Source organism: Pangasianodon hypophthalmus, chromosome 15, assembly GCF_027358585.1.
Source record: "Pangasianodon hypophthalmus isolate fPanHyp1 chromosome 15, fPanHyp1.pri, whole genome shotgun sequence".
Taxonomy (NCBI): Eukaryota; Metazoa; Chordata; class Actinopteri; order Siluriformes; family Pangasiidae; genus Pangasianodon; species Pangasianodon hypophthalmus.
The window spans coordinates 10,026,362-10,049,551 of record NC_069724.1 but is presented as its reverse complement, the minus strand read 5'-3'; the positions used below and the strand labels follow the sequence as shown (position 1 = coordinate 10,049,551).

General features: G+C 36.9%; 2 protein-coding genes across 2 annotated transcripts; both read right to left on the bottom strand.

The window, feature by feature from the left end:
* Positions 1–5: 5 nt before the first annotated feature.
* Positions 6–6,077, bottom strand: LOC113541443 (sodium- and chloride-dependent GABA transporter 3-like). Its single transcript, XM_034311158.2, has 14 exons — positions 5,860–6,077; positions 5,623–5,757; positions 5,281–5,421; positions 3,694–3,787; positions 3,471–3,603; positions 3,149–3,283; positions 2,927–3,030; positions 2,704–2,828; positions 2,491–2,603; positions 2,273–2,410; positions 1,348–1,450; positions 1,141–1,245; positions 409–575; positions 6–126 (listed from the first exon to the last, which is right to left on the bottom strand). The coding sequence occupies exons 1-14, from the start codon at positions 6,014–6,016 to the stop codon at positions 25–27; spliced, it is 1,752 nt and encodes a 583-aa protein (XP_034167049.2). The 5' UTR covers positions 6,017–6,077; the 3' UTR covers positions 6–24.
* Positions 6,078–11,730: 5,653 nt separating this feature from the next.
* Positions 11,731–17,254, bottom strand: LOC113541442 (sodium- and chloride-dependent GABA transporter 2). The gene is made up of 14 exons (XM_026938403.3): positions 17,076–17,254; positions 16,843–16,977; positions 16,519–16,659; positions 16,231–16,324; positions 15,929–16,061; positions 15,575–15,709; positions 15,342–15,445; positions 15,111–15,235; positions 14,882–14,994; positions 14,650–14,787; positions 12,854–12,956; positions 12,658–12,758; positions 12,348–12,518; positions 11,731–12,218 (listed from the first exon to the last, which is right to left on the bottom strand). The coding sequence occupies exons 1-14, from the start codon at positions 17,230–17,232 to the stop codon at positions 12,120–12,122; spliced, it is 1,749 nt and encodes a 582-aa protein (XP_026794204.1). The 5' UTR covers positions 17,233–17,254; the 3' UTR covers positions 11,731–12,119.
* Positions 17,255–23,190: the final 5,936 nt, after the last annotated feature.

The following is a 23,190-nucleotide window of genomic DNA, read 5'->3' as shown; positions in this document are numbered from 1 at the left end:
TTGGAGCCATTGATGAATGTGTGGTCAACAAATTCCCGCCATTAGAGTCTCACTGATCTGCAGCTGTGCTCTTTGCATTCGGGTCATCGGGAGTTTGTCATCTGGAGTACACAGACTTTTAAAACGCTGCTCAGAAAGAAAAACAAGAGATTTTATTCTACACTTGTTACGCAACCAGTATGTTATACAAAGATACAGATCAAATGAGAGAAAATATCAACTATGAAATATGTTAGAATTTCATAGAACACAAGAATTTCCCTCATGGGATCAATAAAGTCTATCTATCTATCTATCTATCTATCTATCTATCTATCCATCTATCCATCTATCTATCCATCTATCTATCTATCTATCCATCTATCTATCTATGTTAAGGGTGAGGCTACTTAGTATAATTTTCCTTACCTGTTTTAGTGACCCTGAGTGGGTGTATAGCTTCACCAAACCCCACGTAATGACCAGAACAGGGGAAAATGTGGTCATGAGCCATCCAAGACCATAGGCCCAGTTTGGATATACATAAACATTGTTATACATGAGAGGCTTATATTTTGCCAGGTAAAAAATGAAAGCTCACTAAAAGCAAGGGAAAGGTTGAGTAAGCAAGATAAACTGATGATGATGATCAAGAACTATAATGCATTCTGAAGGTTTTGCTGATACACAGTGTGCATAAGTAAGGAATAAAACATGCTGTTGAGGAAAAGAATCAACCGACAGGGTGGTGTGATGTGGCTCAACAGGAAACAGAGTTACTGTTACCACCCTGCAGTTGACTATTTTCTTATAAGAGCAAATTCTGAACTGTTTCCCCTTATACCACAGCAGTTTGCCAATGCTAACATTTTTGTATTTGTAAGAACAACACATAGTTTTTATTGACTGATCACAGTGAATGTTGTGGAATAGCTGCAAAACATTTTAGATACTGTTACATTATATAGTTATAATGAGATGATGTATTATAAGAGAGGCAGTTTTTTTTTTCCACACTTTTTTTTACCAGCCTCTTTTTTTCTTCTCTTAATTTTGTGTCCAAAGAAATTAAAGTTACAGCTTTATCTCTGACAAAACACAGACACCAGAGACTCCTTTCAAAAATATATTAGAATATGCGTAAGATGTAAGATAAATAACTTACAAGGCACATCAGTGGTGTGAAATAACGCCAGCAGTATTTGAAGAATGCACTCGGTGGTTTATTACACATGTCTTCAATGACATCAAACATACGATCAGCTCCTGATTTGAGTGACGTTCAAAATAAGGAGTGTTTACTACATTATGTTTATTGTATACATAGTATATAAAAGAAGATTTGTATGAAATAAAAATAACACATACCAAAAATCCAGCCAATTACTAGAGTTTCAATCAGACACATAAAAAGTAAGCAAGCTCCACTACTTCCATAATAATCAATAAGTTGGAAGACGTAGACTCCTCCCTAGGAAAAGAACAATATAAAATGAAAACATGATCTCTGTGCATTAGACACATCTTGATAAAACAATTCAAAAAGAATTACAATTAGATTACAGTAATTTGTAAATGAAAAACTTTGCCAGTTTATTAGGTACCCTATAGTACCTATAGTACCTAACACTATACTTGGTACAACTACAGAGATTATTATGTAACTATACACATTTTTAATCAGGTTTTATCATTTACACCTATTACATGTAGACAGTAGACAGTATCCACAATCCGCTTGGAAGACAACTTCGAGTAATTCAGAAGGTTTTTGCAGAGTCACTGCCACAACGAGTGGGCTCACATTCTCCATTTGGCAGAATATCCTCAAAACTCCCCTGCCAGTCTTCCACAGCTCTCAGCCCCTGTGTCCTGGGATATCAATCCCTGCTATTCCCATGGAACCCTATGCAAATAGTCAATCCACCTGTGGTTTACTGGTTCTGCAGGGCTGAAAGGATGCAAATGTCTTCAAATGACAAAAGCAGTTTTTGAACCTTTACCATAGCGATCATGCCAGATTCCCACCAATGGACTGGGTGCAGCTCCATACAAGGGACCTAAATCTCCACCTGTTCTTCCATAAGCTCAGCCTGCAATTCATAGGTCTATTTAGGGCCCTCCAGAGGATTAAGCATGTGGTTTACTGTGACTCACCATCTTTTCATGCCTTTTGTACATGGTACAAATTGTAAAATGGTCAATGAGAATAAGCACAAGGTATGTGTACCTAATAAACTGGCAAATCATTGTATATATATCAGGTACATGTGTACCATGTGTGTATTATTACCTGGGTTGTCATTAGAATCTGAAAGCAGAAGCAGGCAGTGCAGAAGAATAAGAGGAAGAGCTCCCTCCTGTAAGGCCTCCGCAGCACAGTTGGGAACATATCAATTGCAGAGGATGTTATCAGCTCAAGTCCAACAAACTAAACAGATGTAAAAGAGGTACTTTTTTACAATGCCACGCAAAACCCAAAGCCAAAACCTTGACAACTTCCTACATTACCTGTGTATCCAGGCCCAATAAAATCAACATGATAAAGAAACAGGCTGACCACAGTTGTGGCAGTGGCATCATGGCTACTGCCTGAGGGTAGGTTATAAATGCCAGACCTGGACCTTTAGAAAGAAACAAGCTGTATATTTTTGGGTGTTTATTTTTATGTTTTTGCTATAATAAATGTGATTTTGGAGATTTTGCAATAGGTGTGCAAACCACCTGGCTGTGCTACGCCTTCAATGTCAACTCCCAACTTCTCTGCCATGAACCCAAGAACAGAAAAGACCACAAATCCAGCTACGAAACTAGTGCAGCTATTGAGCACACACAGCCAAATGCTGTATCTACAAGGCAAAACAAACATACATGAATTTAGTTATTATTCAGCATAAACAAGACATGCAAACATTGCAATCATTATCTCTTTTTGCTGGGTGCTCACCTATAGCAGTTGGTTTTGTAACTATTGTAACTTCCAAGAGCAGCTAAGCTACCAGTTGCCAAATTGTAGGAGAAGAAAATCTGAGTCCCTGCATCAATCCAAACCTATGTGACATTCAAATAAAGCAGAAGTTTAGATGCAGATGTGACCAATCTGGATTTCATCATATGTGTCTTGTCTCAACTATGGACAAAAATAATTTGACAGTCATGACTCCACTACCTGTGGGTCTGTGAGGCGTGAGGGTTGTGGATACAGGTAATACTTTATACCAGTCAGCGCACCAGGTAAAGTTAGACCTCTTAACAGCAGCAAGAACAACATCAAATATGGAAAGATGGCTGTAAAATACACTGCCTGAGAAAATATATATCATATAGGTTACGGTCACACTTTTACAAAGATGTTTATATGCCAAAATTTTTTATTTTATCCTTTTATCATTTACTTTATATATTATTCAGCTAATTATCATGCTAAATAATTCTTATTGTGTGAGTTTGAAGAATAATTTGTTCACATATTCAGGAGACCAAAATCTGACCTTTCCAGTAGACTTGACCCCTTTCCAGATGCAGAAGTAACAGGCCACCCAACTAGCCAGTAAACAGAGAAAAAGCTCCCAGTTCAAATTACCCAGTATCTCAATACCTGGAGAGATATTCAGCACTCGTCTCCTGGTGATCAGCAGAAGAAATGTTAGTGAAGTTGATAAATCTATATGATAGACTGTAATTATTTTTAAACAGTGTTTTTTATGAACATACTCCCAGAATTCAATGACAGAAGAAATACTGAAATTTCCTTGAGTGCTGTTGGGAATCATATTGATCTGGTTTGACGTGAGTTCCACACAGTTCACTAATAGGTAGAGAGAGAGGAATAAAACAGGAGGCAAACCATAAAGTACATCATTACATATTAAACCATTGTTCTGAATGACAACGAGATTCACTGTTCTTTTTTTATCAGCTAGAACGTGCAATAGGTTTATTACGGTGTTCATGATCTGGGAAAACCCTTCAATGGTTACCAGTTACACACCTAAAACAGCTGGGCTCAGCTGAAATGGCAATGTGGAGCCATCCTATTCTATGTCTGTTGGGTGGCAGGCATGTGATGGACAGTCTCAGACAGACTAGAACCTGGCTGTAGAAACTGGCTTTGGGCAGTTGGAGTTTTCCTGAATGGTCAAGACGGTTGTCTCAATTCTCAGGAAAATACAGTATATATACATAAAAAATTTGCTGCCAGAAACTCCACTTTATTGCTCCATTGACCTCTTTCACTCAGCTCTTTATTTTTCAGCTGTACCTTTGCTCTGATTCTCCCATTCTTCATTCGACTCAGTCATAGACCACCAGAAAACCTAAATGTCTACCAATGTTTAAACAGAAAAGCTGTTTTCCTATGTAACACCTTCAATATCTGCTTATTATGTGGCATCATCTTCAAGACATTGAAATAAAGTATCTGATTCTGGGACTAAAAGTGTTCGCTAACAGACTGACTGTGGCGCTTCATGAGACCTGGTCTATCAACCATGCATACATATAGTTTTGTTCATAAATCATGCATACAAACATTTCTTTACATAGAATGTGATTTATCAGGTTTTGCTTATGAGCATGCATGCATGAGCATGTGTGTATATTTCCTGACCATGTGTTTGCCGGAATGCCTATTGGTAAAAAAAAGTCTAATAGTGGGTAAACAGATTATGAGCAACTTCCATCCCTCTTACTGTCTATCATATCAGGAATTACTGATTTTGGTGCTCACAATCAGATGCAGACAGATGACAGACAAAGTGTAAAGTAAAAACTGTAAAGACACATCTAAAGACTGATTGGAATGATGCCTTGCTTACAGATTTGGCTCAAGCAGCTTTGCGGAGGGAGGAACGTGTTTTAGGCACCACAGCTTGTAAAAGTGCTAAATAAATCGTAGTGGTTTTACTCTGCTTCATGCCACAGAATCTTTATTTTATTGTCCACAACAAGCAGTGCCATGAGCCAGTTACTGGGCTTTTTAAAATGAAGTTGCTTACTATATATGGTGATTTGGGGGAGTCTCTTTATGTTAATTGAGTGTGGCAATGTGTGGGATTTATCAATGGCTATTGCGTACAGCTGTGCCTAAGCACAATACAATAAACACCAATGTTCTTGTGCATACTGGTGGCTCTTATGCACAAACATTTAACTTGTTCTACATTATAAATACGACCCCAGGAGATTGCAATGCCTAAAATTTATAAAATGTCAAAAGGTTTTCCCAGGCCACCACACATATTTCTAATCTATAAAACATCCACTCTCAGTCTATGTACATCAATAAGCCTTTTATTGTACCTGTGTTCCAAAAATTACCACAAGTGATCCATGGTAACTGGGAGCTCAAAGACATAATGAAGTAGAAAAGAGCCCAGGCCAGGAGAATATTGTAGGAAATGCAGCTGTACAGTGAAATTACACAGCCTCCATGACCAAAACCTGCCAAAAGCAGATCATTTTAAAGTCATACTACATTAGCAAATCCTTCTGTGTAAAGTCAAAAACCTGTAACTAAGCTGATGTTTATTGGTTGATGGAGGCCAGGCGTATTCTTTTTCGCCAATTACTATTATTTATATTAGTAATGATTCTACCTGCATTCTTTGCAGAATAAGTGGATAAACGCAATAAATTAATTACCTTCTGCTAATGGACAGAGTCTTCCCCAGAATGCAGCTGGACTCTGTTTTGTGTACTGGCCGATACAAATGTCCAGCAAAAAGAGCGGCACACCGCAAGTCACAGCAAACAGAATGTAAGGTATCAAGAATGCACCTACACAAACAAGTTACACAAACAAGTTACACAAACAAGGCACATTAAAAAAGTCATGTTGCCTCATTGCTTAGATCATTTTGCCTTCCTTCAGGTCTTTACCTCCTCCATTTTTGAAACACAGATACGGGAATCTCCAGACGTTGCCCAGACCAACAATATTTCCTGCCACAGCCAGTAGAAACTCCACTTTATTGCTCCATTGCCCTCTTTCACTCAGCTCTTTATTTCCAGCTGTCCTGGTCTCTGATTCTTCCATTCTTCACTCGACTCAGTCACAGACCTCTAGAAAATCTAAATGCCTTGCTTTGTTTGAACAATAAAAGCTGGCTTCCTGAGAAACACATGCAATATTATAATACATATAATAAATCATTTGTCAGACAATGCAAAAAAGTATTCAAATCACAGTCTGGGAACAAAAATATAAAAAACAGACAGAAAAAACAAAAACAAAAGGAAAAAACAGATAGCATGTGGAGCTTCATGAGAGCTGGGGACTGCAACTCCTAAGAATGATGTGAAGTAACATGCAGTTGTAACACATGTATGACTTATCAAAAGCACAATATCAATAAATAAGTATGCATAGACATACAGGAATGAAGGGGAGCTAGCTAAATAAAAGTTCCTTAACTGTAAATATATGTAGTAAGTACCTTCTTGTTTTAAAATACCAGGAACTGTTCATGATACTACCAGATGCATCAGTTGGTGATTTGATAAAGAAAACAGACAGAAAGACCTATGATTTTTGGAAGATAAGGTAGTTACAGTGCATTGACATCTGCTTCAGAAAAATACAAACATGGCAAAATATGAGTATTTCAGGTGCTTTCTCTTTCTTGTAATGAACTAATGAAATAATAAACTTGTATAAAAACTTTTCATTAAGTTTGGTGTGCACATTATTCAGTGGAAAATTTCACTATGTAGCTTTTTAATTTTCAGTAACTGTTACTGCACAGAGTAAAGTAAAAGAAAAAATAAATTCAAGATTTTCTTCACTCTTGATTGTTCTCCTGCTATCTCATAGCTGAATATGGAAATTTCTATACAGTATTTTTTCTTCACCAGCTAAACCAAATGTGTTCAATATAGAAGAGGTGGATCAACAGATGGCATCCAAGAATCAAAAAGAGCAAAGAGGAAAACAATAAATAAAGAACAAAAAAAAAAAAAAAGAAAAAAAGGGGAACCAATGCTTTAATTAAACGTGCATCAGGTCCCAAGTGGTTTGGGTTTACTGTCCCAGCTAATAAGGTTTGTCAAGATTTTTGGTGTAAATTAAACTGATAAGGTAAAAATGTAATATTTAATAGTTTAATATTTAGTTTGTACATATACACTATTGTTTCTATAGTAACTACTTACACAGGGACTTGTATGGTGGACATGCCACATAATTTAAGCCTAATAATGGATTATAAAAAAGTACAGTGGTTCTAATGGTGAAGTTTTCTGTAAGGAGATGTTTATTTAATTTTAAGCTTTTTTTTTTTTTTAACAAGCTCCATTTTTTTGTTTTGAAAAAAAAAAAATCAAGATAGAGAACAAAAAGAGATGCTGGTGAGGGAATTACTGTTTAGATCTGTTACAATGTAAGTTATAACAGGAACTAACCTGTTTCATGGATGTTCTACATTAAACATTATATGTGATTACAAACAGATACAAAGTATAGCGTGTTGTTCTTCAATAAATAAAAAGAAAATTGTAATCCTTGGCAAATTGCTCTGGTAAAAGAGGAATAAACAACCCTATCAATGATTATTTTCTCTTAACACCAATCACCATGACAAGCCCTGGGGAAAATTATGTCATTAGCCATCCAATAACTTTCTCTTCACAGCTGTCACAATGTTTCTGTCATCAGCTGCTGTTGTTTTCTTTGGCCGACCTGTTTGATGTAGGACATTCCCAATTGTTGTATTGGCTATGCCCAAAGCTTGTGTAAAGGCTCTGATTGATTTACACTCTTTTCTCTGCTCTTCTCCCATAGACAGCTCTCTGGTCTCCATGTTGGTTTATCCTTTTTAACAACAAATGCAGTCTTTACAGGCAAAACCCAGGGTTCAAACCAAACCACATTCAGAATCATTAATTGTTTAAACAACCAATCTAACAGGGCACACCTGGACAACAAGAAACACATGTCAATTCCAATAATTTTCATCACAGGAAGAATGTGTTCTAAGTTGTATAACACATCTAGATGTAAATATCAGGACATTAAAGCTGAAATTCTGAGCAATCATATCTTTTGATCTCAAATCCAAATGTGGCCTTGTTGTTCCAATACTTTCGGAGGGGACTGTATTTTACTTGGTAGCAATTGCATTGTTTATATTCAAATTTAAGGAAATGCACTTGGCATTTTTACATGTCCCGAGGCATTGCCTATCAGACTAAAGTTAATTTGCATTCAACTATTGCAGAGAACAGAATCTTCTCACAGAATTTTGGCTGTGGATGCCACTTTCTTCTCCTGGACCAGTGACCCCAGATATTTGAACACCTTTATTCTTTTTGATTTGAACTCTTTAGATGTGGTTTGCTGGTCTGCAATGAGGTGTGCAAAGTTGTAGAGAATGTTTGTGACTTCACAATTGGACTCAGCAAATATGGCACTGTCAGCAATAAACATCAGATCGCTTATGAAATGGTTTTCATTATAGTGAACTCCTCACCTTCCTTTGAATGTTTCCTCATGATGGCTTAGATCTCTGTATTGTAGACGTAGTACAGCCTGGCAAACTGGATGCAAAACCCCCTTCAGACATATCATTTGGAATGCTCATGAAGCTGCTTGAGCCATTGTATATTGCTTGGAAGAGGCTTATTTTTCTTTCTTTCTGAAGACATTACTGTGCATTCACTCATCTATATAAAATTTGTTAATATAAAACGGAGTTTGGAATATATATATATATATATATATATATATATATATATATATATATATATATTATATCAAATAAAACTTTTTTTCTCTTACCAAACACTCATTTACTCGCTTTCAGTAACCGCTTTATCCTTGTCAGAGTTGCGGTGATGTGAGGGGCCTATCCTGGGAACACTGGGCATGAGGAAGGATGTATACTGTGGACGGGATGCCAGTCCATCTCAGGGCACCATGCGCACACACATTCATACATTCATTTACATCTAGGGGCAATTTATCTTAGCCAATCTGCCTAGGTGAGACGAAACCCACATGGACATAAGGAGAACATGCACAGAAACTCTGCACTGACAGTAACCCAAGCACAGGCTCAAACCTGGGTTCCTGGAGCTGTGAGGTGGCCACATGCTGCTCCATCGTGCCTCCCTGTTCACCCAACACCAGCTTAAAAAAATCAACAGATAATCCACTTCTTGAGAATAAACTGCATTTTCACAACCCAAGAAAAACAAGTGAACATGTAAAAACACCAAAAAACAAAAAAAGAAAAGTGTCATAAGGAGGTAGATTGTCTGAGGTAATTTGACAGCTAAATTATTCCTCAAAGCTGTTACACTTTGAGGAGTAAATGCTCTGGGGTTCTCTTGTGGCTATTTTCTGAGAAACACTGTTATGCAGCAGTGTCCTGAATTTTGCATACTGAGTGTTTTATAATGTTACATTGTCTCACAGTTAGTTAAAACACTGCCTGTTCAACAGGTCCTTACACCTAGATAAAATCATGGGACAGAGATAGAGTGTGTGAGGAAAGAAAATACAAGGAGAAAGAGTGAGTAATGAATGATACAAGAAATACAAGGAGAAAGAGTGAGTAATGAATGATACAAGCTCTAATCACAACACACAGACATTTGATTTATGAGATGTAGGGTTTCAAGTAAAATAAAAAAAAAACACATGCTGCATTTTAATTCCTCTAGTGAGTGAGTACATGAATGTATTCTACACTCTTAGCTGACACACAGAAGCAGCTCTCTCCAGTAAAGCTGCTCTCCACTGCAGTCTACAGGGAGAGATAAAGAGAACCAGCAAAGCAAAAATGCAGCATCAGTGTATCATGTTTATTCCAGTTCCCACCATCTCCCCTTCACATCCAGCAATGTAAGCGTTCTTCGGTTGTCCCTGTGGGGAATGGGGGAATGCTTAAAGGTTCTAAGTAGATCCCTACAACAAAAGATTTCAAAGTAGAACCCATTGTTGCAAGCTAATGAACCATTGAAGACTCGTTTTTCAAAGAGTGGAGAGAGAGAGAGAGAGATGCATCTTCTTTACTAGTCTGGCACTAACAGAGGTTAATGCATTTGCTGCAGTATGACACACGCCTGCCACATTCTCCTCCTGTGCATTATCTTCAGTTCTCCGAGGCATTAAAGCCTGTAAGCTCCTCAGGCTGCTACACACACAGAGCCTCCACTTCCTCTCGTCATGAAGAACAAGGGCACAGAGTCGTATGCAAATGACAATCTGTAAATGTGACTCAAGAGCTAACGGCCCTGCTATAGAGGAAAAGCACAAAGAATGCTCTGATGGATGTGTGATGTGTGTGCATGTGTGTGAGGGAAGGCATGTTTTTATAGCTTGGTGGAGACCAAATGTCCCCACAATGATAGGAATATCTGACAGGTTTGATCTTTTGGGACATTTGGCAGCTTTTAATAAAAAAAAATCAAGATCTAAAATGTTTCCTTGTGGTTAATAAGGTTAATGTTAGTGTGTGTGTGTGTGTGTGTGTGTGCGCGTGCATGTATGTGTGTGTGTGATCACAATCAGTAACCAACATGATAATTTTAATGGTGTGCAGATTGTATGCCTTTTCCCAGCAGGGGAAAAACATTTTATTAAAACAACATTAAAAAAACATAAAATCTTTTAAACCAGAAGAGTGTGTGTGTGTGTGTGTGTGTGTGTGTGTGTGTGTGGCAGTGAGAAACAGAGAAAAAATCTAAGAGAAAGAGAGCTGTGACTTCAATTAAAATGTTCTGCTTGAGAGGAGAACAGAGTGGCTGTACAGCAGGTGCTAGCTTGTGGGTGTACAATTAAGACAGTCAATTAATCAATAAATCTTTAAATACATTTGCCAAGTAAGCAGTGTGTGATCTCCTCACCTCTGTTTATTGCCCGGGGGTGGCCCTGTGGCCCAGAAGTGGGAGGACTTTGAAAATACATGCCTTGGAGCTTACTGTATTGACAGGAGGAAAAAAGGTATGACGTCTAGTTCTTATATCACTATGACACACTAGACTAAATTCTCAAGATTATCTGTACCATATCAGTATCAGTACCAGTGAGGGTCTGCCCTGGGGTTTCTGTCCAGTGACACGCGTCTGATACAGCTCTAAAGCTCTCCTGGATTGTTGAGCTGATTAAGCCCAGCAACCCTGCTGAGAACCCTTATTTCTGCTACCTGTACTTGCAACATTACACTTTCTATCACGGCACAGTTTGTAATTATAAATGAGGACAGGGATGTAGATTGAACTGTAAACAGCGAGCATCGTCTGCAAAACTGAGGCAGGAACCAGGCTGGGGGTCGTGTCTGTAGGCAAGCGTCTGGTGACTGGGCCACCCACATTACCTGGTTGAGCTCAGCCTGAATTGGTGACATGGAGCAATCTTGTGGATTTGCCACCTGCAATGCCAGGTTCAGTGCCGATCAGGTTGTAGGCCTGATTATTTTCACTTACTTTTTATATGTTGTAATTTCACACTGAGGGTGGAAAAAGTTCTGACACTATTTATCTTGGTTTCATTTTTTACATTACAAAAACCTGCCATTTAAACTGGGGTGTGTAGAAGGCCATTACCAAGAAATGTCGTATATATATATATATATATATATATATATATATATATATATATATATATATATATATATATATAATGATTCTCTAGTTTTCTTTTTTTTTGTGAACCATACAGTATAAACTGAGAGAAACAACAGAAAATATGACCATAATAAAGCCATAGAGAAATATAATTAAAAGGAATTTATTAACTTCTGCTTTAAATAGTATTATTAGCATTCTCTATTAAAGACACTACTTAACACCTGCTCACACGTTCATTGCGGGGTAAAGTGTACACACATAGTCACACACTCATTCACACATGGGGCAAATTTTTGTAGTTAGTCCTCCAGTGGGAAGAAACTGGAGATCTCTGAGAGATCCCACACGAATATGGGGAGAACATGCACAAAAACTCTGCACAGACAATAACCCGAGTTCAGGATTTAACCCGAGACCCAAGAGCTGTGAGCTGTGAGCTGCAAAGCTACCTCCTGTGCCACCATGTCCCCCTAAATAAACTTTTGACTAAGTGTATTTTTACATGCATAATATTTTTAAAAGGATAATATTTTCTTATTGGAATGGAGCCATTGATGAATGTGTGCTCATCAAATTCCTCCCATTAGAGTCTCACTGATCTGCAGCTGTGCTCTTTGCTTTCGGGCGAGAGGGAGATTTTCATCTGGAGTACACAGGCTTTTAAACCGCTGGTTAGAAAGAAAAACAACAGATGTTACATTTCATTTTATGCTTGTTATGCAGCCAGTAAGTTCTAACACACACACACAGATAAAATGTCAATGGCAAAATATCTATTATCTCTAATCTTGCCTCACCTGTTTTAGTGACCCTGAGTGGGTGTATAACTTCACCAAACCCCATGTAATGACCAGCATTGGGGAAAATAAAGTCATGAGCCATCCAAGAACACAAGTCCAGGTCGGATATACGTAAACATTATTATACATGAGAGGTCGATACTTCACAATGCATAAAATGAAAGCTCCCTAAAGGCAAAAAAAAGGTTGAGTAAGTGAGAGAAAGTGACTGATTATTGTGTGGATGGAAGAAAGAGAAAGAAAAATTTAATACACTGCAGAGGTCTTGCCAATATACCCTGGGCAAATGTTAGGATGAATAACTCACAAGGCACATCAGTGGGGTAAAATAACGCCAGCAGTATGTGAAGAATGCACTGGGACGCTTATCACACATGTCCTCAATTACATCAATCATGCGATCAGCTCCTGATTGGAGTGATATCCCAAAAGAGATATATTTACTATATTACAGTCATATCTGGTAGGTAAAGGCTTGTAGGAAAACAGACACTAACACATACCAAAAATCCATCCAATTACTAGTGTTTCAATCAAGCACATGAAGAAGTAGCAAGCACCATTAAATCCATAATAATCAATTAGATGGAAAATGTAGACTCCTCCCTGTGGAGAAAGAACAGGGAATTTGATGAATTTTCAAAACGCAACTATTTTCGTAAACATTTTATCTGAATGGTACTTACATAGGTCTTTTATAACATTTATTACTTATAGTTACTGCATAACTCTTATATGCTGGAGAATTTATGAAAGGAATGTCAAAACTGGTGAGGTGAGATTTAAGATTTTAAGTGTCTAAACTGAAAGACAAAATAATAACTTCTAAGTTAAAAAAAAAACCAGCCAAATAATCAGTGGTAAGTGTAGGGTCCTCTCTCTTCTCTCTCTGTGTAAAAACAAAGCAATAAAATTCATAAACACATTTCTGTGATCTCATGTTTTGACAAAAGCCTTACAATAAATCACTACTGCTTATTGCAAATTATTTATGCAGTGTTTATGAATGTTACGAAGGCCCAGTGTCAGTACTCTTCAAATAATGTGTTGTTTTCTTTGTCCCTTTCTTTGTCATAAATGGTTAATTTTGCAATGAAAAATAGAAGTAATTTGTAGATCTACCATTAGAGGCTTTGTTAGCTGCACCTACCTTGTATCTATACTTGTTGGCCATTTTGTAGGATACTACATGTATCTAAAGTTTGTATGTAAAAATATATTGAATGTAGTTCGTTTGCTGCTATGCATATGCTCTGCTAAGCCACAGTCACATCATAGTCATCACAGGAACCAGTTGTCACATATGCATCAGTATCAAGACAAACACCATTTCCCAGAATACTCACCTCATTCTAGTTCCCTGAACTTGTAACCCAGACTTTCAATGAATCTTTACAAGTATCACTCCTAGCATTTCACTAGTGATACTAGCAGCACACAACAGCAACCAGTGAAGCAGGCTAGGAAAAAAAAAGTCTACAAACAATGCTAGGTGAGTGAAAATAACAGCACATACCCAGTGTGTTATTCTTGATCACCAGCTGCTATCAGTCATTGAAAACAAGTGTTTCCGGTACAATGAATATAAAAATGTACTTTACTTACAGTTGTACAGAAGCGCATTTCCGAAGTGAAACAAAACCCTCTTTTCTCCACTGAAACCCTACTCACTCCAGTCCATCTAAAGTAACTAATGTGGCTAGTTAATGTAGATAAAGGATTTGCCTAGTAAGTGCATGAACATGCATGCATGCACTTTTCATAGTCACTGTTTAAACTAGAGAAATTAACTTAGCTAAATAAAATGTTCTGTAACATTCCAGATTGATGAATACTAAAGGCCAATTCACACGTCACATCACATAAAGACCTCATTCAATTCAATTTTAGATTTTTTTTACTTGTGCATGAGTGAACCTTAAACAAAACAGCACTTTATATGCTCTGTGCACAATATTTAAAAAATCATAATCTACAAAGATGACATGGTTATATAACATACATCTATTAAAGTGTTTTATACTTATTTTATACCAACATGAGGGAAACCAAACAAACCAAAATATACACTGAAGTATCCTCCCTATCCATTAACGGAAAGGGAGCATTCATGGGAAGCATAGCTGTGACACTGCCATGGTAGTGTGTTGGTATGAATGTAGTCACAGCAGTAATGCTTAATTTTATACACTGTACATTTACTGGTCACTTTATGAGGCACACTGTACTTGTTAGACTACACTGTAGTTTTAAAATTAAGTACTGTAGCTATTTTTGGGATCACATTGTGTGTTATTACCTGTGTTGTTAAAAGAATCTGAAAGGAGAAGCAGGCACTGCAGAAGAATAGCAGGACAAGTTCTCTACTGTAGGGCTTCTGCAGCATAGTCGGGAATATGTCTATTATTGAGGTAATGACCACCTCAATTCCAACAAACTAAGCAGACATAAAATATTCATTTGTTGTTTTCACACTGTAATGCAAATGTATAGAAGCTAAAAGCCAAAAGTACAACAGCATCCTCCATTACCTTTGTATCCAGGACCAATAAAATCAACATGATAAAGAAACAGACTGACCACAGTTGTGGCAGTGGCATCATGGCTACTGCCTGAGGGTAGGTTATAAATGCCAGACCTGGACCTTTAAAAAGAAAGAAAATTACATATAATTTGGTGATTTTAATATTTTTATATTTTGTTCAGGTACATAAATGTGATTTTAGAGATTCTGTAATATGTTTACATGTTAAAAACCACCTGGCAGTGCTACATCTTCAATATCAGCACCCAACTTCTCTGCCATGAAGCCAAGGACAGAAAAGACCACAAATCCAGCAACAAAACTAGTACAGCTGTTGAGCACACACAGCCAAATACCATCTCTACAAGACAATATAAGCAGGAGTCTAATTAATACAATCAGGAGTCTACTACAGCATAAAAGTGGACATGACATGCTTTGCAGTTATCTCCTTCTTGGGGTCTCACCTATAGCAGTTATTTTTGTAAGGACTGTAACTTGCAAGAACAGTTAGGGTACCAGCTCCCAGACTGTAGGAGAAGAATATTTGCGTTCCTGCATCAATCCAAACCTGGGTGACATTCAGTAAAAAAGAACACATTTTTAGATATTTTAATGCACATGTGACCAATCTGGATTTTGTCATATTCTCTCTTGTCCCAACTGCTGACAGATAACCTGAAAGTCATGTATTCACTACCTGTGGGTCTGCGAGACGGGAGGGTTGTGGATACAGGTAATACTTGATACCATGCAGTGCACCAGGTAACGTTAGACCTCTTAACATCAGCACGAACATCATTACATATGGAAAGATGGCTGTAAAATATACTGCCTGAGAAAGATTTTTTTTAAAAAAAAAAAAGCATATTATAATTAGAATTACATATTACAATTAGTTTATTATTTATAATACAATGTTTACTTTTCATTTGTAATGTCCAAATTGACATGCAATAAGGTTTCTACATAGATTTCTATAAATTTCCACAAAATTCTATGTGTATTTGAAAACTGCTAGTGCAAATATAAAACAAAATAAATCTGACAAGACCTTTCCAGTTGACTTGACCCCTTTCCAGATGCAGAAGTAACAGGCCACCCAACTAGCCAGTAAACAGAGCAAAATCTCCCAGTTCAATTTACCCAGTATCTCAATACCTGGAGAGACAGTCAGCACTCGCCCCCTGGTTTTCAGCAGAGGAAGGGTTAGTGGAGTAGGTAAAAATAGAACATTATATATATATATATATATATATATATATATATATATATATATATATATATATATATATATGTATATATATATATGTATATATATATTTTTTTTTTGAAATGGTGCTTCTGTGGACATACTCCCAAAATTCGATGACAGCAGAAATACTGAAATTTCTTTGAGTCCTGTTGGCAGTCATATTGTTCTGGTTTGACATGAGCTCTGCACAATTGACTATGAGGTACATAGAGAGAAACATAACAGGCGGCAATGCACAGAGTACATAATTACATATTAAAGTGTCGGTCTCAATTATAATATGATTCACTCTCCTTTTGTTATCCACTAGGTTTATTCTGACGCATTTATGTACAATCTATAAAGCACTGAGTCATTGTCACATTATATCTATCAGCCATTTACTGTACCTGTGTTCCAGAGATTACCACAACTAATCCATGGTAACTGGGAACTAAAAGACGCAATGAGGTAGAAAAGAGCCCAAGCCAGGATGATATTGTAGCTAAGGCAGAAGTACAATGCAAACACACATCCTCCATGACCAAAACCTGAAATTAATAGGCAACATTAAACTGGCAGTCCTGAATTCAAATTTCACTAAACTGAAATTACTACAATTTTGCTTATGTAACCTATCTGGCTTATTCTTTATTGCAATATTATTTCTATTACAATAATGAATTTACCTGTATTTTGGCAGTATCAGTGTGTATATGCAATAGAGTAATTACCTCCTGCTAATGGACAGAGTTTTCCCCAGGATGTTGCTGCACTCTGCTTTGTGTACTGGCCGATACAAATGTTCAAGACAAAGAGCGGCACACCGCATGTTACAGCAAACAGAATATAAGGTATCAGGAATGCACCTGCACAGTCAAGTCACACAAACAAGGCATGATTCTTCAAGAACAAATACTCTCTAAAATTCTTCACAGGAGATGGCTGCTGGTATTTCTTTCTTTACCTCCTCCATTTTTGAAACACAGGTATGGGAATCTCCAGACGTTGCCCAGACCAATAATATTTCCTGCTACAGCTAATAGAAACTCCACTTTATTGCTCCATTGACCTCGTTTGCTTATATCTTTATCAGCAGCTGTCCTTTGGTCTGCTTCTCCCATTCTTTAACTTGCTTTTACTGGAAATGTCTGAGTCTGAGATCTCAGAAAACTCATATGCCATCCTATCTTAAACCCTCCATGTAACACTTGCATTTGCATTATTCACATTCAAATTTATGGAAATGCGCTTGGAATTGTTATATGTCTTGTGGCACTGCCTATCAGACTAAAATTTATTTGCATTCATCTATTGCTGGGAACATAATCTTCTCATGGACCAGTGAGCCTAATTATTTGAACATCTCAATCTTTTTATTTGGACTCCAACAATGTGGGCAGTGTTCTTCAATCATTCAGTTGACAGGACCTTGGTCTTGTCTGCACCGATGCGTGCGATGTTGTAGATGGCTGTGGCATCAGCACTGGTCTCAACGAATATGGCACTGCCGGTAGTAAACATCAGATCATTTACAACGTGATTTTCATCCTACTGCTCCACTGCATATTGCTTAGAGGAAGACTAAGATGGATGACTTTCTAGCACATTGCTAAATTTTTCAATGATTTCCATAATGTTGTCCAGTGCACACAAATTAAAGGCTGAAATGCGATGAAAACAATGAATTCAATGGTTTTCTCTTCCTTTCTTGATGGTGGTTAGTGGTTGTACAGTTCTTGGAAGAGTTTTTGTTCTGCTTCATCCTCTGGTGAACTCCATGATTTAGCTGTCTATACCACTCATAATCTCCCTTTCATTAGTCCATCAGGTTAAAACATTCATTAAAGATCCATAGCTGCATTTGGTGATTGATGGCTGGACACAAGGGCTTGGTACATTCTAGGATGATTTCTGATATTTCCACATTATTGAACTGTGCAAGTGCTGTGAACTAATTTTTTTATGTGATATGGAAATCCTGCTTGCATCCTGGAACCCTCAGATGTGACGAATTAATGTTTGCTGATAGAGATGTGTTGCACTTTGTGTGCTATAATCGAAGCTAGACTGTTGCACAGATCATATAATGAACACATCCACAGTTGGAAATGTACGTCCTTGAACATTGACCAATAGCCACAACTGATCAAAATGTAATCTAAAATATGAGCTGGTGTTTGTATGGGTGCTGGAACAGACTATTCCCTACTACCAGGATGCTGCATATGACAGCAGTTGTTGACCATTATTGTTGATTTTGTCAAACCCACATTTTCTCAGTGTTCCTTTCCAATCAATCTGATTGTCGCCTTTGTAAGTGTTGACGTTTCACACAAAGGTGATCAGATTTTACTATGGCATTGAATCTAGTGCGTCTTGAAGCTGTGTGTGGAACTCATCTTTTGAATCATCTCAACCTTGTTCAGTAGGTAAGAGTACAGGGGGAATGTGCACTTGAACAATGCCTATGATCTTCAGAATTGCTAGGCAACTTAATATTGGTAGGAGAATAATCTTGCTTCTTGATGCACAATAAAGCCAATTACTTCTAAGTACTTCTCAACACTAACATCACTGTTTTATTTCTTTTGGGTACTTGAATGGTCATGAGGTAGAACAATATAATTAATATAAATTTAAAATAAACCTAGATTGGGCTTGGAAATAGGTTTTTAGTTATAAATATTAGTCTGTCCTGGAAAAACCTGTTACATGGCATGACATCTGATTTAAAAAAATCCATATTGGTGCCACATCATTGGATGTATGTCTTTTCCCCTTGGCATAAGTATAACAGCATAAGTATTTTATCAAAAATACCTCAAACATAAATTATTGATTGTTAAAAAATTTTGATTTCAGTAATCATTGTTACATATCCCAGACCTGCTAAGACTTACAGTCAAAATCTGTAGCAAACCAAAGATCACAGTGACGAACAAGTGAGCGATTAGGAAACTGGAACTCTCCTAATCAAATAATGAAGACATTATGGAATCTTGAGACTAGGAACAACAACTAGGACTTAGCATAATATGCATTTCTAACACATGCTGGATTTGTGCAAATAAATGTTGCCCATCGAGATATCAGAAATAGTTTATCCAATGAGCTTAGCAGGAAATTTTGTCCATGTAGAGAACATAGACAGTAAGGTTGTTCTTTGATAGCTTTTCCAGATTTTGACCTCTGTTTGCCTATTCACATTGGTTCTTATTTCCCTATTTCAGCCTGTTTGTTGATTGCCTGACATTGTGGTGAATATTAAACATGTTTTTGTTCAGGGCAGAATAATGCAGGAGCATCAACAGTAACAGCGGTGCATCAACACATAACATCGCCAGTGTCTGACATGCCCCTCCGGTGACCACACACTGATACACTGAAACAGCACAACCTCTTCCAGATACACCATTTATCATGAGTCATTCACCATCATTCAGACACCCAAACTATTGTTTCAGCACTGCTTGACAGGGACTTCCCTGAACTTCAGGGACCAAGGAAAACCAGATAGAGCTACAACCACTCCCTTTTCATGTTTAGGCCATGGATGGACAACCATTTGGAAGAAATACCCCTATATCTCACTTGTTCTAGTCACCACATCACCAAATTCTCCATCATCCACAGCCTCCCAAGGCTACAGCAGCACAACCTCCGGGTATCTTAGCCAGCATGTCCATGTAGGGCCCACATGAGTTCCAATCGCAGTCTTGTTATGTAAGCCAACAGTGTACATGTACTTTTTTAGAATAAAGTGATGACATCAAAAGCTAGTCAATATTCTACACAGCTGTACCCATTTTGTATGTGAAGCTGGAGTGTGCCACCACTCTTATTATTTAAAAGAACGAAGTTGCTGCCAGCGATGGTAGCAGATACAAGATCCAAACATACTTCAATCACTATGTTCCTATGAACATATCTTAAATTGATCAAAACACATCTATTGCTGCAAAAGGAAATAAAGCTGCCAGAGTGTGCATTTTTATGATCATTCCTCAGTCTGCTGCCACTGTATTGGAATGAGGTGTGGCAATGGTTCAAATGAACAGAGTCATAGATTTGGAATGGAATTAGATATTTAGCAGCTAATTTTTAATACTGAATTTGGAATGGAATTAGATATTTAGCAGCTAATTTTTAATACTGAATTTGTTTGAATGTTCCTATGCATTTGTTACTTTGTTCAAAAATATAAATAATAAGCTAAATAATGATTTGTTCAAAAAGGAACATGTAAGGTAAATGTGATTTTTTTTCTATCAGCAGTTTTTCTAGCAACAGAGCAAACTCAGACCTACAACGTCTATGTAATGTCATAGAAACTCTATTTCACCTTTCTCTAATTCTTTGCATTATGCCAAGTTTAATGTATCACATGATGTTAATTTATTTTATACTGAATTTTCTGTCATTTTGAATTTTTTTCAAAAACACCTTTTCCACGTCTCCTCTTTTCCATGACACTAGAGGGCACTATAATTCATAAATTAGTAAAACTTCATTTGTAACTTGGAAGGGCTACTGAAAACAGGAAGTGTGGCAATATCTTAGCAATAGCTTTACGTATTGCCATCAGATTTAGTATATCTTATTGGGAACAAATGCTAGATATAAAAGTAAAAAGGCAAAATGGCTTAGGGTTTTGATCTGTCCCTAAGGGGTGGTGGCAGAAAAATGTTTGGTCCTTTAATCTCTGCCTGCAGCTTTATTTAAAATTGGGATTGCAGGTAAAAATTTGGCACTGATGACCTTCAACATTTATTTCACTTAGATGGATAGTTCTCCTGCCATCTCATAGCTCAATATGGAAACAGTGATTTTGACCCAGTTTATTTATTTTCATCTTCTGAAAGCTTAGCTGAATCAATTGTGACAGCATACAGGTGGTGGAAATTTAATGGAACATGGTATCAGGAAAATGCAAAAAACAGGACGTGAGGGTGTATCTCAGCAATGCATTAACGTAATATCACGAAACTTGATAAGTATCTTCCATACGACACCCCAAATGTACCCAAGAAGTTTCGTGACTGCGCCACCTTGTAGTCAAGAACTGTAACAACTTTCATTTTTGTTCCTTATATCATTTGAAGAATTTGGGCTAAATTCACAGTTCATGTTTCCTGTAATTCCCTGGAGTACGCTGAAGTGAACACACACCAACATCTGAAATTCAAGTGTACTCTGAGTCGACCATCTTTGTAAAAAATGTTTTTTTAGCTACGCCTCCAACAAATTATTTCCAATCAATACCAAATTTGGCAGACAACATCTTCAGACCAATGTGGACAGAAATTAGCAAAAGAATCTTGATATTCCAAACAGTTTGCTCATAATGTGCCAACATAGCAGATGGCAAAGCTGCCAAAAAGGAAGTGAGGCTGTATCTCAGCAGCAACCTTGCACACTGACCATTACCATTATACCACAATGCTGTTAAATTCTGAAATCTTTGAAAACAACTGTTTATAGCTGTTAAAACGTAACAATGTGACAGTGGGAACTAACTTGCTTTGCAGTCAAAGAATAACATAATTTATATCCCTTTATATATAAATGCATATAAATGACATGTTATTCTTTAACAAATAAAAAATTGTAATCATTGGCGGTATAAGAGGAATAAAACATTTCAGGACATGCAGGAAAACAATCAACTTTAGGATGGTAACCGTAATTCCACTTTATGTTGGGCGACATTACAACATTCTGTTGTTGATTAGTTTCCCATTTCAACACAACATGTCATTTTATTCTTATATTATAAATTAATTAACTGATTTCTACTTTATAAATGTAAGCTGTTTATAATCAGATAGCTATGCTATATGGCCAAAAGTATGTGGACACCTGACTATCCCACCAATATGTAAGCCTTTCCCAAACTTTACCCACAAAGATGGAAGCACACAGTTGTCTAGGATGTCTTTGTATGCTGGAGCATTACAGTTCTCTTCACTGGAAATAAGGGGCTTAGCCCAAACCTCTTCCAGCATGGCAATGGGTGTGATGGTCAGGTGCACACAAACTTTTGGCCATATAGTTTAGCTACAGTGGCTACTGAGGTACACATTTATTCTTTAACCCTACATGTAACTCTGTAGAAAATTTCATGAATTGTATAATATCATGTGCATTTAATTATAATCTGTAATTGTTACAGATTAGGCACTGGCTAGTTAATGGAGCTGTGTTTAAGGAGCTGAATTAAGCATGTAGAACTACAGACCCTACATAGTCACCACTCCTACATAGTTACCAATTTGTTTCTATTATTTCTATTATTTTTATTTTATACTACTTCTGATGTATGGGTATTTATGGAAATTCTTTTCTTTGATATTACTCCTCCTACTTGTGCTGCTGTGTCAACCTAAATTTCCCCTACGGGGGATCAATAAAGGTACATCTTATCAGATTTTAGTAAAATGCTGAAATTACACGAAAGTTCACTGACTGTTAGAGACTACTTGTTAACTAATCTGGTTAAAGCTTTTCCTTACTGAGTGTTATATAGTAAAGCTTGATAACTACGTATAAAAGAAAAAACAAAGAAGAGTTGAGATCTTGATCTAATGATGTCAAAATAACATAATGTAGGTTGAATTAATGATTTTCACCAATAGTTTCATCTTGTTTAAATATTCAAGACAAACCCATACAAAACAAAACAATCCTGTAGGTTTGTGTTTAATTTTTGTGGATTGAACAATATGAATTGAGAGAAATAAAAGAAAATAGGGCCCAACATAGACCAGAGAAATATCATTAAAAACATAGGGCTGTGTTTTTGAGCAGGTACCATCTTTATTTGCTAGTTAACATTGGTGTACCTCCTATAATATTGAAGGAGAGGGTAGGATGGAACTGAAAAATTGTGCATAAGGACACAGGGGCTACAGTCAGTAATAATACGTATACCTATGAATTGATCTTCAATGTATATCTACAAGCTAAGTTTTCTAATGAGTGTAGAGGATAGATAAAGGGTAAATAAATGTTTGAGTTATTGTATTATATGAATATTTTTGATATGAATGTTATTGTTTTATGGGATAAATATGTGGTCA